The sequence below is a fragment of the Balaenoptera borealis genome (genome assembly GCF_965194805.1).
Source record: "Balaenoptera borealis genome assembly, chromosome: 1".
Lineage (NCBI taxonomy): Eukaryota > Metazoa > Chordata > Mammalia > Artiodactyla > Balaenopteridae > Balaenoptera > Balaenoptera borealis.
Genome location: NC_138860.1, coordinates 17,229,184 through 17,245,888, shown reverse-complemented (window position 1 = coordinate 17,245,888; position 16,705 = coordinate 17,229,184). Strand labels below are relative to the sequence as shown.

At 40.3% G+C, this 16,705-nt stretch overlaps 1 protein-coding gene and 2 long non-coding RNA genes across 5 annotated transcripts in view; 2 read left to right on the top strand and 1 right to left on the bottom strand.

The window, feature by feature from the left end:
• RRP15 (ribosomal RNA processing 15 homolog) overlaps positions 1 to 2,892 on the bottom strand; it is a 47,396-nt gene extending 44,504 nt beyond the window's left edge. The window contains exon 1 of the mRNA XM_082395417.1: positions 2,555 to 2,892. Within this exon, the coding sequence (XP_082251543.1) occupies positions 2,555 to 2,762 (208 nt within the window). The 5' untranslated portion in view covers positions 2,763 to 2,892. The remainder of the gene's footprint in view (positions 1 to 2,554) is intronic.
• Positions 1 to 16,705, top strand: part of LOC309630693 — a 212,346-nt gene that overhangs the window by 34,937 nt on the left and 160,704 nt on the right. The gene's annotated exons all lie outside the window — the stretch shown is intronic.
• The window catches only part of LOC309630564, an 86,151-nt gene continuing 72,812 nt past the window's right edge, over positions 3,367 to 16,705 (top strand). Inside the window, exons 1-2 of one of the 3 annotated variants that reach the window (XR_014245755.1) lie at positions 3,367 to 3,609; positions 4,225 to 4,289. This is a non-coding gene — a long non-coding RNA (uncharacterized lncRNA). The remainder of the gene's footprint in view (positions 3,610 to 4,224; positions 4,290 to 16,705) is intronic. The other 2 variants (XR_014245756.1, XR_014245754.1) reach the window with 2 other exon arrangements.

The following is a 16,705-nucleotide window of genomic DNA, read 5'->3' as shown; positions in this document are numbered from 1 at the left end:
CCCTGTACTTTCCTAGTACAATCCCTAAAAGAGTTTTGCAATTGCCTGATTGTTCTGGCTCTCTATGGCAGTCACCATACAGTTAGCAGTGATGTTTATAAAGATGTGTCACCCTCTTGCTTAAAAGGTCTCAAGTGCTCCATACTGCCTACAAATAGAGAATCCTATTTCCTTCATATGGCAAACAAGGTCCTTTACAATCTGGCTTTATCCTCTGTTCCTAGTTTCAGTGACTCCTCTGAAGAGCTAGAGCCATAGCCAACAATTCATCTCAACCTAACCAGCCATGCGTTTTTAAGAAGCTGCATGCCACTGTATGTGCTTTTCCTATGTCTGAGAAAACTGTCCTCTCCACCCCCAGACTTAGAAAACTAAGGCTTCGATGAAATGACACCTTACTTATCAATATTTATTCAGCAGGAAAACGTACTTAGTACCAAAATGCGTAAGGAAGGCCCTATGAAAATAAAGATATGTAAGACATCGTTCCAGCACTTGAACTTATATCCAAAAGGAGAGAGACACGTTAAAATAAAATAATAATACAGTGTATTATGAGTAATATGTATAAGATAGAAGGAAGCTAATACAGTATATTATGAGTAATATATATAAGACAGAAGGAAGCAATGTCTAGGCTGGGTTCTATAGGATATGGATTTCTCTGTCTCCATCTTTACCATTTTTAACTGGACCAGGATCATGGTAACTATAACCTTTATAACGACCTCTTAATAATACTCAATACATTGTATTACAGTCTTGTGTTTAATATCTATCTTCCCTGAGACTGTAATTCTAGGGCAGGAATTTACTCATCCTTTGTATCCTCAACACCCAGAGGGTGACCAGAATACAGAAGAACACAATTGTTCATTGAACTGAATTGAATAATAAGGTCTCTATATTAGCCAAAAGCCTTCTTAACCCAAAATGTAATTGAACTATAATAGCAAGAGAACCCTAGACCCTAATCATATTTACAATAATGCACTGAGAAGTCAGGACAGCTCTAACTTGAAATTATCCAGTACTTGAATAGAGAAATCTCCTTTCCACCTAAATCTGTAAGGAATACTGATATTCTGCTCCAAATGTAGTAGTATTTCTTTCTCTGACAACCTCACAGGAACTAGTCTATTGAGTTCAAAAAATATTGGGAGGTGTTCCAATCCCTGCTCAACGAATAGTCTGTTTTCCTTAACTCCTTTGGCAGGAGATAAGGATTCTAATTACCTAGGGACTGCAGTAGTATATGACAGTTTCTTCTTCTTAGTCCTGGAAGTCGAGGTTTATTCACTCATTTACTTAAATATCTGCGAAGGATCCACAACACAGCAGGCACTGTCTTAGGCACTGGGGACAGAGCAGTCTCTCCTCTTATGGAACTTACATTCCAGCTGGGAGAGACACACAGCAAATACAATATGTCAGAGGGTTTGAGAAATGCTGAGAAAAATAAAGCAGGGTAATAAGTCAAAAAGTGAAGGCAGGGAGACACGGAGAAGAGTAGTGGTGTACATTAGATAGGGCGGTCAGGGACAAGTCTCGCAGACAAGGCATTGAATCAGAGACTGAAGGAGTGAGCGAGAGAGAGCCATGCAAGCATCTGAAAAGTATTCTAGGCAGTGAAACCAGCAAGTGCAGAACCCAGGGTGTGAGAGTTATGTTTAACATGTAAAACAAACCACAGGATATCAATGTGGCTAGTAAGGGGCAGAGCAGAGTGGCAGATGATGAGAGAGATGCCTGAACTAGATCATACACAGGCTAAGGATGTTATTCTGAGATGGGTAGCCACTGGATCATCTTGAGCAGATAACTGACATGATCTGAGGTACATTATAAAAGACTAGGTCTGGCTGTTACAAAGTTCTAGGTAGTACAAAGGATCAATCACTGGGCAGTAGTAAGTCTGGGGTCGTCTGCGACCCCTTTAACCTAAGAAGCTAGTGCCAAGAACGATGGTAGAGTAGGAGCATGGACACATCATGGTTGAAAGCCTTAAAATATATTTCCTTCCTTTCAATAGCAAACGTCTCTGAGAGAGAGAGTTATCAACTGCTACTTTTATTTATTCTACTTCACACCCACTCTTCTTTTACTATCTCATCTCTAACTCCCCAACAGATGCACGCACCTACCGCACAAGAATATTCAAGTATACCATCCGTCTTCCTCTTTCGGCCTTTTGCTCTTTGCTCCATATGAGAACTAACTCATTCTTGTAATTTCAAATATCCCCCTTCCTTTCGTCCCTCGCTACTGTAAGCTTCTTTTTGCTGCTATAAGCAGCAGCAGTTTCATCTGTTTTAATTAATTACCGTGACGATAAAAATGTCCAATAAAAGAACCTGGAAGCTTTAACACGCAACAGGGACCCTTCCCTGAACACCACTTTCCCAAGACTTCTCAAGGAGCCAAAGTCGCCCCTTCGCCGTGCTGAGGAGACGAAATTCGGGCGGCTAGCGGCAAATGCATTCGCATCCCCTGCTTCCCGCAAACTCATGCCGGCCTTTCCTCTGAGCAGCCAAACTCAGCCCTAGTACGTTACCTTCACTATCGGCAGCATCTTTGTCCTTATCTTCCAGCTCCGATGCTGCAGCCGGGGATACCATTTTCATCTTCCCCTTCTTCTTTAGTGAATTTTTCAGCTTTTTCCTCGCACTCACACGTGACTCTCGAACGGCCGCGGCCATGATTCCTAACCGGAAGCGTCCCGTGAGCGTTGCGTCCGGCGGTAACACAAGGGATTTCGGCATCTAGTTCCGGTGATACAAGGTTCCGGGGCGGTGCTGTTTAGCCGGGAGTTCTTGGGCTGGAGGCTCAGAATATGGATTGGAAAGAGGACTGATTGGTTGTCTTTACGTGCTATCTGCTCCAGTAAAATACAATAATAATAATAAAAATCAGTGAATATACGTTCTCAGCCGACTCCTCTGCCAGCTCGCCCTTGTCCTGGTCCGCCGCCCCACTCTGACCCCAACCCGACCCGGTCCACTTTAATTTCCTCCCCACGGCTGTTTCCGTATCTGCTGCCTTATTTCGTGTTGGTTTATGGTGTTGGACTAACGTCCCGAACGTGCCTACTAAACGCACTAGAAGGGAGGAAGCGAGGACAATCGCGTGAGGGGTCGATAGTTAGAATATGAGAATGTCCTCCCCTCTCCTCTGATCACCGCCAGCAACTCCAGATCTTTCTTAAAACTTTGATCCGATAATCTCCCTCTGATTAACCCCTGAGTGGCTTCCAATTGCAAACCGAATAGAATCTCGCTTTCTTCCCTTGGGTCGCGGGTGTGAAGGGTTCCGGCCCCCACCCCTCCCTCCCACCTAGCTCCGCCCCGCCCGCTCAAGGCGCCCGACCGCGCGGTGTAGACCGGGAAAACAGCAGGTTTGCACTGCGCGAGCTGCTCCTGCCTCCTTCCCGGGGCCAGCTTCTCCCTGAGGTCAGCCTTTGCCACCAGCTTTCCCAGCCCCGCTTTCCCTCGAAGCTGCTCCCACAGGCTGCCCCTATTTCCTTTCCCTAACTTGTCGGCTCCTGGAAAATAAGGACCATATATCATTCACTACCCTACCCCCGAGGCCAGCAACGGAACCTGGACCGTGGTAGGAACCCAAACATATTTTTGGAAGAAATGAATGAATGAATGAATGACAGAATACAACCATTCACAAAGTTAATGAGTCAAACAGATAATGTAGCAAACTCTTACATCGTGTTCCATCGGCCAGGCGTATTCTAAAGGCTTTCCCTAAGCTTAGCATTTTCCTGGAAGAGCATTTCTTGTTTTTCTTTAATACCCAAAATTTCTAAAGGGGGAGGGGGCACACTTCTTCTTTGGGCGCTGTTCTCTCTCTGCTCCTTTTATCTGCTATTACTATCTTCTTTAGAGTTCTCTTCACGTCTTACTAGCCAATCCCTTGTTATTCCAATCCTCTGTTAAAGTTAGCAATTCTGTATATTAAACTTTCCGAATCAAATTACTAAGTGGTTTCCATCTCCTGATTGGCCTTAACTGATACAAAGATCAGTGTTGTGATGGAAATATTATCAGTACCCAAATACTGTCCCTACCAGACTGCAGCACCGTTAAACCGTTCCGTTAAGGTTTAGTCATTTTTAGAAGGGTGGGGGTATTCAGAGTAGAGTTGCTTGTTAAAATGCAAATATTTATAGTACGATAACAGATAAAATAATTTCTTCTGGATGATTTGTTGCAGCTTGGCTGATGTGAGTGCATTGAAGAGCTTTGAACTACTGGACATGGAACAGATAAGAGGAAGAGGTAACTGCACCGTGTATCCAGAGCAGGGGGTGCTGGGTCTGCAAGGTCTGCATGCTCTGGAAAGATATTCTGGGTTAAGTAATAATTCTTGGGTTCTCTACAGAGAAAGGAATCTATAAAAGGAGAGTGTAAAGAGAAAGAAGATATCTCAGGATCATAAGGAATATCATCAGGGTTGCTATGTGGGAAGGCACAAGAAAGAGGGATCACGATAGAGAGTTATGAGAAGAGCAGTACTAGGTCTCTAAACACTAGTGGGACACATTCCCCAAAAGAAGTGATTGTCATCAAATGTGGACTCACAGGAAAAGAAATCATAAATATTTAATTGATTTGTCACTTTAACAAGAGATGTAAAGGAAAACTTAAAATAAGAAAAAAAAAAAAAGAAATGATGTACTATATTCCTGAAAGACAGATCAAATTTTCTAAAGCTATTTATTTATTCCAACAAAAGTGCCATTGGAAAGTTTGGGGAGGAGAAAAGAAAAGAGCAAAGTCTTAACAAAATAATTCTAAGGTTCAAAATAATTAAATGATAATAATATTTTTTAAAAAGAGGAGTCTTGAGACAAAGCTTGCCTGTTCAGATATTAGAATATACTATACATAAAGCTACAATAATTAAAATATACAGGTCAAAAGAAAAAATAAGTGATAATGAAACAAATTCTAGAATATGTAAAAACTTAAAATATTATGCAGGAACTATCACGAGGAAAAGAGAGAAGAGAAAAATTCTGCAAAACTTATTTTAGTAAAATTAACTGTTTAGTGAGAAAAGAAATGAGAGGCTCACATCTTACCCTAAAATTAATTCCAGAATTAAATATGAAATAAATGTAAGGAAAAAAAAAAGAAGTGAATGTCTGATTTATTGGATTGTAGAAACAACTTTCCAAGTTTAAAATCGATGGAAGTAATTCTGAAAAAGAGAACAATAGATCTAATTGTATAAAAACTGTGTATCTAAGAAAATGACCAAAATATAAAGGTAAATAGAATGTGAATAAGACAGAAAATCGAGTTTGAGATGACTACATAAACAATTCATATGACTTTCACATCTGGTCAAGGTGGAGTAACAGGGAGCAAATTTATCCTCCCACCTGAAACAAAAAATAGACAAAATAAATAGAGCAACAGTTTTCAAGAACCAGACATTAGATAATGAAGGATAATGACCAATGAGAGATGGGAAACAAACTAGGTGATCCCATGATCTCCTCAGCATACTGCTTGGAGAAAGTTTCCAGACCTGGGCACAGAGAGAGGGGATCGAAACTGAGCCTGGAAGACTTTTCAAGTTGGAAAGATACAGCTGAGAGTCAGGGAAGACCAAGGCAACTAGAGTTAGCAGGATAGAGTACCAGAGAGAAGAGAGACAACTCAGGAGATCTGTGAAGAGGCTCCCTCAGGGATTTAGATCAGTACTGATCAACACATACATGTGAGAAACTACCCAAGAACTACCCAAAAGAATTAGAGTCAACAGCTACTTATGCACACATGGGACTGGGAATAGTGCCTATTCCCACCAGCCACACTGGCAAAATCTCACAACTCACAGGGTATTGGTTAGAGTATCTGTCAAAAACTTAAGGGTATGAGATTTTATCTTATTTGCAAGGTAACAAGAAGCCTGCCAAAATTTCATGAATGCTGGTAGAAGACACAAGACTTTTGGGTAAGAGAGGAAGGACAGTTTATTTATTATTCAGAGCAATAGCAGTAGCAAGAGTATCAGCAATTTTTTAGACAATTCTCTGAGCCCCACCACAGAGTGACTAAAAAAGAGCTAGATAACATTTGCACATGCAATGGGTTGACTTACAGGAGAGGGGCTTGAGCTATTTACAATAGCATCAAAAACCACAAAATACTTAGGGGTAAAAGATGTGAAAGACCTATATGCTGAAGACTACAAAGCATTGCTGAGCCAAAATTAAAGAAGATCCAAATAAATGGAGAGATCTACCATGTTCATGGATCAGAAGATGCAACATTATTATCAATTCTTCCCGAATTGATCTATAGATTCAATGAAATCCCAATCAAAATTCCAACAGACATTTTTTGTAGAAATTGAAAATCCGATTCTAAAATTCATATGAAAATTCAAAAAACCCAGAATAGCTAAAAAACAAATGAAAAAGAAGGACAAAGTTGAAGAGTTAGCACTACATAATTTCAAGACATTATAAGCCTACAGTTATTAAAACGGTATAGTATGGCCATCAAGTAGACAAGTAGATCAACTGAACAAAATAGAAAGTCAGGAAATAAACACACACACACATATATATATATATACTTATTTATATACTGATTCTATATATATATGTATATATATACTGATTTCTATATATATATACTGATTATATATATATATATATATATATATATATATATATATATATATACTGATATATGTATAAAAAAGAAAGATCTAAAATCAATAATCTAAGTTTCTACTTTAGGAAACTAGAAGGAGAAAAGCAAATTAAATCAAAGCAAGCAGAAGAAAAGAAATAATAAGCATTAGAGCAGAAATCAATAAAATTGAAAGGAGGATCTCAATAGAGAAAATCGATGAAACCAAAAGCTGCTTCTTTGAAAAGATAAATAAAATGGATAAGCCTCTAGCCAGGCTAAGAATAAAAGAACTTCAAGAAGTTCAAAAATTACAAATATTAGAAACAAAAGAGAGGACATCACTACAGATCCTATGGATGTAAAAAGTATAATAAAGGAGTACTATGAACAACTCTATGCCCACAAATTTGATAACCTAGATTAAATGGACCAATTTCTTAAAAGATACATTTTTCCCAGATTCACACAAGAAAAGATAGACCATCTGAATAGGCCTGTATCTCTTAAATAAATGGAATAAATAATTAATAACCACCCCAAACAGAAAACACCAGACCCAACTGCATTCACTGTTAGGGACTGAATTGTGTCCCCAGAGTTCATAAGTTGAAACTCTAACTGCCAATGTGATTATATTTGGAGATAGAGTCTTCAAAGAGATAACTGAAGTTAAATCAGGGCCTATGGGTGGGCCTCAATCCAATAGGACTGGTGTCATTAAAAGAAGAGGAAAAGATACCAATGATGCATATACACAGAAAAGGTGGCCACTTATAAGCCAAAGAGAGAAGCCTCAGGAGAAACCACCCCTGCTGGCACCTTGAAGCCTCTAGAACTATGAGAAGATAAGCATATGTTATTTAAGCCACCCAGTCTGTGGTATTTTGCTACAGCAGCCCTAGAAAACTAATACTCCCGCCCTATACATGTCCTTCCTTTTAGTAAGATAAATTGGATCATTGTTTAGGTCAGTTCATAATAAGTCGGGTTTTCTGTTCTTTACATACAAAAAACATTGCACTGGATACACTACATGACCTTGGTCAAGTTGCTTTACCTTCAAAAAGATAAAGGTGTTTCCGTTTCCTCATATTAAAAATAAGGGAGCTGGACTACATAAACTCTAAAAATCTTTTCAGTTTACATTTCTATGCCATTATAGAATACATTTCCAGGTAGACATTGTTTTCCCAAACCATCCCCCCTTCGTTCAAAATCTAAGATTCAAGACTGATATGCAAACTTTTCCTAAGTTATTTAATAGCAGTAATCTAAAATTAATAGTAACAAGAATAATGATGATGGTGATGATGATGTTGATGATGACGGTGATAATGTTTGGCTCTGAACTCTGTGTTTTTTTAAAGTAGTAACAGAGTGGAAAGAATATAAAGATGAACATAAATTCTCCTGTGTAGAAAGGCTCTGAACACAGCAAAGTAGAGAAACTTCCTTCATGGGAAAAGAGGACTCGCAGAATTTAGATGCCAATGAGTGTATGGCTCTGTGTCTCCTCTGGAGATTGACTAGAAATTCCTAGGAATGATCTTTCATGTGAGTCACCTTAAGGCTTTTGAAATCCGTTAAGGAGCAGCTAACTAGAACTCCATTCCCTCTCCAACCAGGTAACTTTGCTCTCTAAAGGAAAAGTGGAACTACCACCAAAACCCCAGCATTTCAGACTCCTGTTCATATGGCTGTTTCTGAATCTTATCATCTTTATTTTAAGGACACATGTTTCTGAATCTTTCGGAACATCCCTAAAAAGGGGATAGCTTTCCTCTTTATCTTTACTCTCCTCTAGCACTGGACTTCTGCTGGTGATATAATTAAGACCCAGGCAGTGGCCTCATTATTCCTAACCAGACTGAGGCAATGTTTGACTGCCTCTTTAGAAACATCCCTGTAAACAAGAAAGGGACAGATTACATCATCCGATTGGTGTTAAGCAACGAAGCAGGAGAATACTGGCAAGACTAACAGGCTTTATTTCATTTGAACAAATTACTCTTGGACTCCTGGTCTCAGAGCCTTCATTAGTGACACGGGTACTATCATGCATCAAGAAGACATATTCCACCTTGCATAATGCCTTTCCATTAAACACTCACCTCCCTATGGGAGTTAACCGTCTCTTAGGCAGTATTCATCAGCCATGGCAAGATTTGCCCTGGATTTTTGAATGATCAAGCAACCAAAAGAGAAAAGTGGGCTACCTCGATCCTTCCAGACTTTCAGATTCTCATTTCTACTAGTATAAAGTGCATCCCGAATTGTATACAAGGAACTGCCACTTCCTTCCCATGGTGGCAGTTGAACCCAATCTGTGTGTCCTTAGTAGACCAGCGATACAGATGGAAGAGGCCTTAAGAGCTCGGCCTTCTTATTTCATCCTTCTGAAATTGAATGTCTTCATCATCCAAGGCAAGAGATTATTTGTCCAGTGGTAAGGTCCCAGGGTCCAGCCTTCCTAGACATGCCATCCATTCATTCATTCACTCATTCATTCATCAAATATTTAATGAGCCCTTACTATGTGCCAGGTACTGTTTTAGGCACTAGGGATTCCTAACAAAACAGACAAGGTCCTTGTTCTTATTGAGGCTTACATTCTATGTGAGTGAGACAACAATAAATAAGTAAATAAAAATAAAATGAATAGCTGCAGATAATAGTGTTAGAAAGGTAATAAAACAGGGTCATGTAATAGAGAATGATTTGGAATAGGGTGATGGCTGGAGTGGGGTACCTTAGATAGAGGTCAGAGAAACTCCAAAGGATGACATTTGAGCTGAGATATGAATGGTGCGACTGAGATGGCCATGTGACAATCTGGGAGGAAATTTTTCAGGAGAAGACAGGTTCCTTTGAAGAACAAAAGCCAGCATGAATAAAGCATAGTGAGCAGGGAAGGTGTAGGACATGCTGAGATAAGAGGGTTAAGAAGGGCCAGGTTAAATATGTCCTTGTAGGTCATGGCAAGGACATTCAACTTTGTGCCAAGAGAAATGGGGAGCCATGGTACTATTTTAAACAGAGTAATAACAGGATCAGAACTCATTTCTCAAAGACCCTTTTAGTTCTTTTGGAGAACATGTGGGTCAGAGTGTCAATGCACAGACCAGTTAGGAGGCTACTGTAAAATTCTATGTGAGTGATCATGGTGACTCAGACTGGGGTGGAGATAAATAAAAATTGACATATTAAGGGTATATGTTAGACATGGAAAGAGTTGTTAATGGTTTGGATATAGGAGGTGAGAGAAAAAGAATTAGAAATTATGCCTAGATTTTTTATTTAATGGCTAGGTGGATCATGGTGCCATTTGCTGATATGGGGAAGGCTGGGAAGAACAGCTTAGTGGGGAAAATCTATTGTTTCTACTTTGACTTATTAGGTTTAAGATCTTAACATCTAAATCAAGATGTTGAATAAGTAGTTGGATCTCAAGAGAGAAGCCAGGGGTAGAGATACAAGATATAAAATTTGATAGCATATGACATCATTTTGGTGGGTTTTAACACCCAGGTATTAAAACCTGGAGCAGGTTTTCCAGGCAGAAGAGAAAAAGGAGGCTACAGTCCAGGTGGCAGGAACTCCAATATTTAGAGCTGAGTAGACAATGCATGAAAATGGATAGCCAGAAAGTAGAAAGAATTAGGAAATTAAGAAAGCAAGAGAGAGAAGTGTTTCAAAAAGGAGGCAAGCATCATCTTTGTTAAATACTATTGTGAGGTCAAGATAGGTGCGGATAAGATTGTATTCATAGGGTGTTTTCAAAGTAGAAATCTCCACTCTGATCTCATCTATCTTAGAAGTTTGTGAGTGGTCACGGTGGGAACGCCACACAGGGGAACATTTTCATCATCTCATTCAGGCTGAGAGGGAGGGATGGTGACGCTTCCACAGAGGAGAGCCAATGCTGAGGTTCAGGGAGGCTCAGCCAAATACAAACCACGGTCCTCACACCCCTCCCCCCGCCACACCTCCTCTTCCCTGGGATTCCCCAGCGCTTACTAAGACCTGCTTACTCCCAGAGGACACTGGGTAGGGCACCTGTCCTGAGTGGTCAGCACTAGTGGTCTGTCATCCTTCCTGTTCGCAGACTGAGACTCCCCTACTGGTCCTATTTGGCAGACGTGACAGTCTTTGAAGTCTACACTGACATGACCAGAGGCTTTGCCAACAAGGCCAGCAGCCAGCTGGGCACCCATATCTCCTCTGGCTTATAAAGAGCGCTCTCTTTGCTTGGCTGTGCCAGGAGCTTGAAACCCAACTTTGCAGAGCCCCATGCAGCCCTCGGCTCGAGCAGCCCTGAGTTCTCTGGTGAGCTGCAGCCTGAATCCTGAACTGCTTTGTGGTGAGAGGAGAGGCTTCCTTTGAGTAAAAAAGATCAGGTGGCCTGGACCATTTGGTCAGGTTTCTCACATGGCCATGGGAGGCTAAGATTTCCAGTGCTCTGTTTACTGAGCACTTGTTATGTACCAGGCAACGTAACAGATGTTTAAGAGCCCCATTTTACAGATGAGGACATTGTGGCTCAAAAAGATCATGTGAAATACCCAGAATCAAGATTTCAGCTCTATCAGTTATTATGTATTTTGAGTCTCTGTTACTTGGTATGTACACATGCAGGATTGTTAATGTCTTCCTGGTGGATTAATCCTCTTATCATTACATAATGTCTGTTTGCCTCTAGTGATTTTCTTTGCTCTGAAGTCCACTTTATCTGATATTAATACAGTCTTTCTTCTTCTTCTGTCATATCTTCCATCATATCCACTCTACTATTGAACCTATCCAGCCAGGTTTTTATTTTGGCGATTGTATTTTCCAGTTTTATAAATACCATTCTGTCCTTTTAAAAAATAACTTACAGTTGTTTCCTGAGATTTTCTAGTTTTTCATTTGTTTCAAGAAATTCATAGTTACTGTTGAGGCATTTTAAGATGACTCTTTTAAAAATCTTTGTCATAGTTTTAACATCTGATTCATCATGGTCTCAGAGTCTATTGATTGTCTTGTCGCATTTAAGGTGCATATTTTCCTGGTTGTTACTATAACAAGTGATTGTATTTAAAAAAATATAGTAACAACCAAGAAAAGTAGAACTCATTCATGTTGCTTAGTAGTTTCCAAATGCAGGTGTCAGCTCAGCTCTCTGTTGGGCACTGCTGATACCAAGGAAGGGAGGAGTGGAGATCTGACATGAGCTTTGTGGCTGCGGGGCCCTACGGACACTACGCTCCACCTCCTCCCACCTCATTATGCCTTGTTCTGCCTCTTTGCTGCCAGATGGGGGTGGAGGTGCAGCTGTCTGCTGGGCTCTACTGACACTATCCTGGTGAGGGAACCAGAGCATCACTTGGCAGAGTGGAGGACGAAAGGCAGTTCCTCACTCAGCCTCTGACACCGCTTGGCAGGCATCAAAGCTCTGCCTACTTCCATCAGGCAGTGGGAAGAAAATCAGCTCCCTGTTCTTTGGACACCCCTGGGCAGGAAGACTGGTGCACTATTGCCTCCTTCCGTGGGGCAGATAGGAGTGGACTGAGGTGGGAGATCCACTTCCTACTGAGAGATAAGTCCTATTCCAGAATAACTAAATCCAAATCTCTGGGGATAGGACATCAGCCCTGGTATTTTCAACAAGCATTCCAGTTCATTCTGATACACAGTGAAGGTGAGAGCTGTGAGTCTACGTGGCTGCTGAGGTCACCAAGGGTGATAACAGGTGCTAAAATCCGTAATGAATAAGGTGCTGAGATTGGAGGATGACAAAACAAGTTGAGTGGGAGCAGACGTTTCAGGAAGGTGTGGTTTTAAAAAAGGAGAAGCAAGGGGCTTCCCTGGTGGCGCAGTGGTTGAGAATCTGCCTGCCAATGCAGGGGACACGGGTTCGAGCCCTGGTCTGGGAAGATCCCACATGCCGCGGAGCAACTAGGCCCGTGAGCCACAATTACTGAGCCTGCGCGTCTGGAGCCTGTGCTCCGCAACAAGAGAGGCCGCGACAGTGAGAGGCCCGCGCACCGCGATGAAGAGTGGCCCCTGCTCTCCACAACTGGAGAAAGCCCTCGCACAGAAACGAAGACCCAACACAGCCAAAAAAATAAATAAATAAATAATAATTAAAGGTGCTAATAATTTAATTAAAAAAAAAAGAAAAGGAGAAGCAAGATTGGCAAAGAGGAACAGGAAGAATACTTTGGCTACTTCATGTGCAACAGGAAAAAAAAAAAGCAGCCTCTCTATGAGAGATTTCTAAGGTCAGTCAAGTTTCAGTTGAACAGGATATGAAAGGAATCCTGAGGGAAGAGGTTGAAGATGTAGGGAATTTGCTGATGACAGGTTTTGGTTGATGTAGGGCGGAGTAGAAGGGTTTGAGAGGAGAGGGGGTGGATCGGATCGGAGATTTTCCAAGCAGCACAGGACAAGTGTCTGGGTGAAAATGGATGATCCAGAGGTTTCAGATGGTGAATTGGGGGAAAAAGGGAAATGCAGTAATGATGGAGTTCATCTGATTGTCAGCCAGTGAAAGGAGCAAAATTCAGATACAGCTCAGGGTCTTTCTTTGGTATCTATCTGTGGGCTCGCTGAGCAACTATGAAATCCTGTGGCAATCTAGGCAAGGGGTGATCTCACCTGGGAAAAGTGGTCCGCTGGCTTGAAGGTGACCCTTTTTCACAGTCATGGCATTCCTTTGTTGCTGGAGTAACTCCCCGTTCCCAGTCCACAGGATATTTCCCTTCTCTCCTTTGTTACATAAAGGTGTTCCCTCCCTTCCCAACAGCCCTGGGATATATAATCTCTTAGACTGAATTCATGATTTTACAAAGACTTGAAGAGTAACAGATTTCAAACAGCTTGTTTATCACCCTATAAGTCTCAGGTTCAATAAATTACAAAGGCCTGGTTACCTGCTTGCAACTAAAAAGAAGGGAGGAGTCTAGAGAGAAAAACTTAATGTCTCAAAATTATTATCCGGACTCACCATACAGAAAATATTTCGTTCAGGCAAATTTAATTGGGAACCTTCCTTACTATAAGGCATCCTCATAGCACCTCCTGGGATCTGAAATTTTCTTATGTATTTGTTTATTTTATTCAGTCAAAAAATATTTATATGCCAGACACTATCGTAGGTGCTTAAGATACAGCTAAGAACAAGACAAACTAGGACATTTCTTCTTATGGAGATTATATTCTTATGGGACTGAGTGAACAAAAATCCCATCAACCAGTCAAGAAATAAACAAGGAAAATGTCAGCTAAAGATCCTCTTGTGGATCTTTGATGGAACTCTTACCATGTATGGTAAATGCTGCAATTTGTTCCCTTTCTAGAACTTTAGGTGTTGCCTCAAATGAGTAGGTCTAGGCAAGTCTTGCCCATTTCCTCCTCTTTTATGCCTATTAAGGTATTACGTACATGCACTAAAATTGGCCAATTTTAAAAGTGTAGTTTGATGAGTGCTTGTACAGAATCACGTCACCACAATAATTAAGATACGGCATCATCTCCTCACCCTAAAGTGCTCTTGTGTCCCTTTGTATTAGACCCCTTCAATCTACCACCAGCCCCCTAACGACAATTGAGCTCCTTTCTGACACTCTAGTTTTGCCTTTTCTACAGTTTCGTATAAATAGAATTGTACAGTGCATAGTCTTTTGTATTTAAGTTCTGTCTATTTTTATTGATCCTCTAATTGTAATTTCATTAGCACCACCCCACTGATTCAGGAAAGATGACCATATTCAGCTTTATCTGTAAAGATATAATGTTTGTAAACTAGCTATTTTAAAGCCACCACCCCCCATTTTTGTTATTGCACAATAAAGCACTGCAGGCAAATATTCATATAGTGCCAAGTGCTATGAGATTGATGGTAGGAATTTTATGGTTGCTACTCCAAATCTTCCAACTTGCCCTGCAGGGTCACACACACAAAAGAATAAGAGAGCATTTGAATACTGTAATATAATATCCACCTCTCCTGTGCTTAGCAAAAAGCATGTACATTTTTGGCATAACAAGCCAAAGTCATCAATACGTGGATAAAATTTTGAGAAAAATACAAGTTAAAACTGTGGTGACTTCTTAACTCACATAGATTTGCTAAATATTTCCATAGTTTCAAAATGGAATTGGTTGTATTTTTTACAACAAAATTAATCAAATTTTACCGTAAGAACTTTGGAAAAGATGCATACAAAGAAAAAACAATTTACATTTATGTTTAAATATAATTTGGATCAGAGTTGTATATACTACTTTTCCACTAAATATTATGCCATAAGGATTTTTGTCACCAGATTCTCTGCTGTTTCACTGCACTAACTACCACCAGCACTGAATATGCTTTCCTCTCAGTGCCTGGAAGGGATGCTAAGCACAGAGGACTGATGCTGTTACCCTACAGTTTTTCAGTGTTTATTTCTTATTGAATTTAGGGGTATTGGTTACACTTGCTGGGTTCAAAATATGGGCTCCGCATGTGGCACAATGCACCACTCAGACCTCAGGCTTCTTTGTCTTAGAAAGCAGGGATTCTGTTTTCTGAATCTCTGATTCACAGATGGGTGATAACAAGAATCTTGACATTTAGACAATGGAGAGATTTGTCTAGCCTTTCACTCTTGTTCTGAACACTTGCTGCCCAGCTGTGTGAGAAAAACATTTCTATTTTCAGAATGATCCTGGACCTGGGCAGTAAAGGATCCCAATATGCAGTGAGTCTGGAGAGTGAGCTCTCAAGTTGAGAAAGAGATTAGGGATGAATCGCCAAAAGACAACCTCCCCTTTCTTAGCAAGGAAGTTTGTTTTTCTGTTGCATCTCATGGTCATATGAAGTCATGGAGGATTAAAAGAAAGCATGTGATCTTGTGGATTCTTTTTACTTTTCTTCTGTTTTTTTTTTATTGAAGTATAGTTGATTTACAATGTTGTGTTAATTAGTGCTGTACAGCAGTGTGATTCAGTTATACATATATATACATTCTTTTTTTTGTATTCTTTTCCATTATGGTTTATCATAGGATATTGAATGTAGTTCTCTGTGCTATACAGTAGGACCTTGTTTATCCATTCTGTATATAAAAGCTTACATCTGCTAACCCCAACCTCCCACTCCATCCCTCCCCCAACCCCCTCCCCCTTGGCAACCACGAATCTGTTCTCTATGTCCATGATTCTGTTTCTGTTTCATAGATAGGTTCATTTATGTCATATTTTAGATTCCACATACAAGTGATATCATATGGTATTTGTCTTTCTCTTTCTGACTTACTTCACTTGGTATGATAATCTCTAGTTGCATCCATGTTGCTGCAGATGGCATTATTTCATTCATTTTTATGGCTGAGTAATATTCCATTGTATATACATACCACATCTTCTTTATCCATTCATCTGTCGGTGGACATTTAGGGTGTTTCCATGTCTTGGCTATTGTGAATAGTGCTGCTATGAACATAGCATGAATCTTTTTGAATTATAGTTTTCTCTGGATATGTGCCCCTTTTTCTGTAATCATAGAATTTTAATGCCTGACAAGGCCTTAGATGTATGAGAGCAGGTGGATTGAGACCGATATGCCCAAGGCCACACAGGAGGAGGAACTGTCCAACCCTCACTGGCCTGACTCCCAGCTCTGTGTCCTTTCTTCGGCATCACGTTGCCTCTCCATGGAAAACGAGGTTGTCCTTTTCAGGCTCTATTGAAATATTAACTTTCCAGCATTTTGGACTCCACTACCTTGGGGAGTTGTTGTGGTATTAACTACACAGAACTTTCCTTTTAAAAAAAATTGGGGATAGTCATGTGGTTGATGAAGCCTAATTTTAGCCACTATCACAACAAATAAAAAATGACCATTATTACCACAAGGACTTCAAGGTAAGCTAGAGCACATTGCCTACTTGCTTTTCTAATTTTCTTTCAAGCTTTGTTCATTTCGTCATTTCCAATGGACTCATTCATATGAAAGTAGAAAACATGAAATTAATTTTCTTAAGATGGAAACTAGACAACATTTGGCAACAACA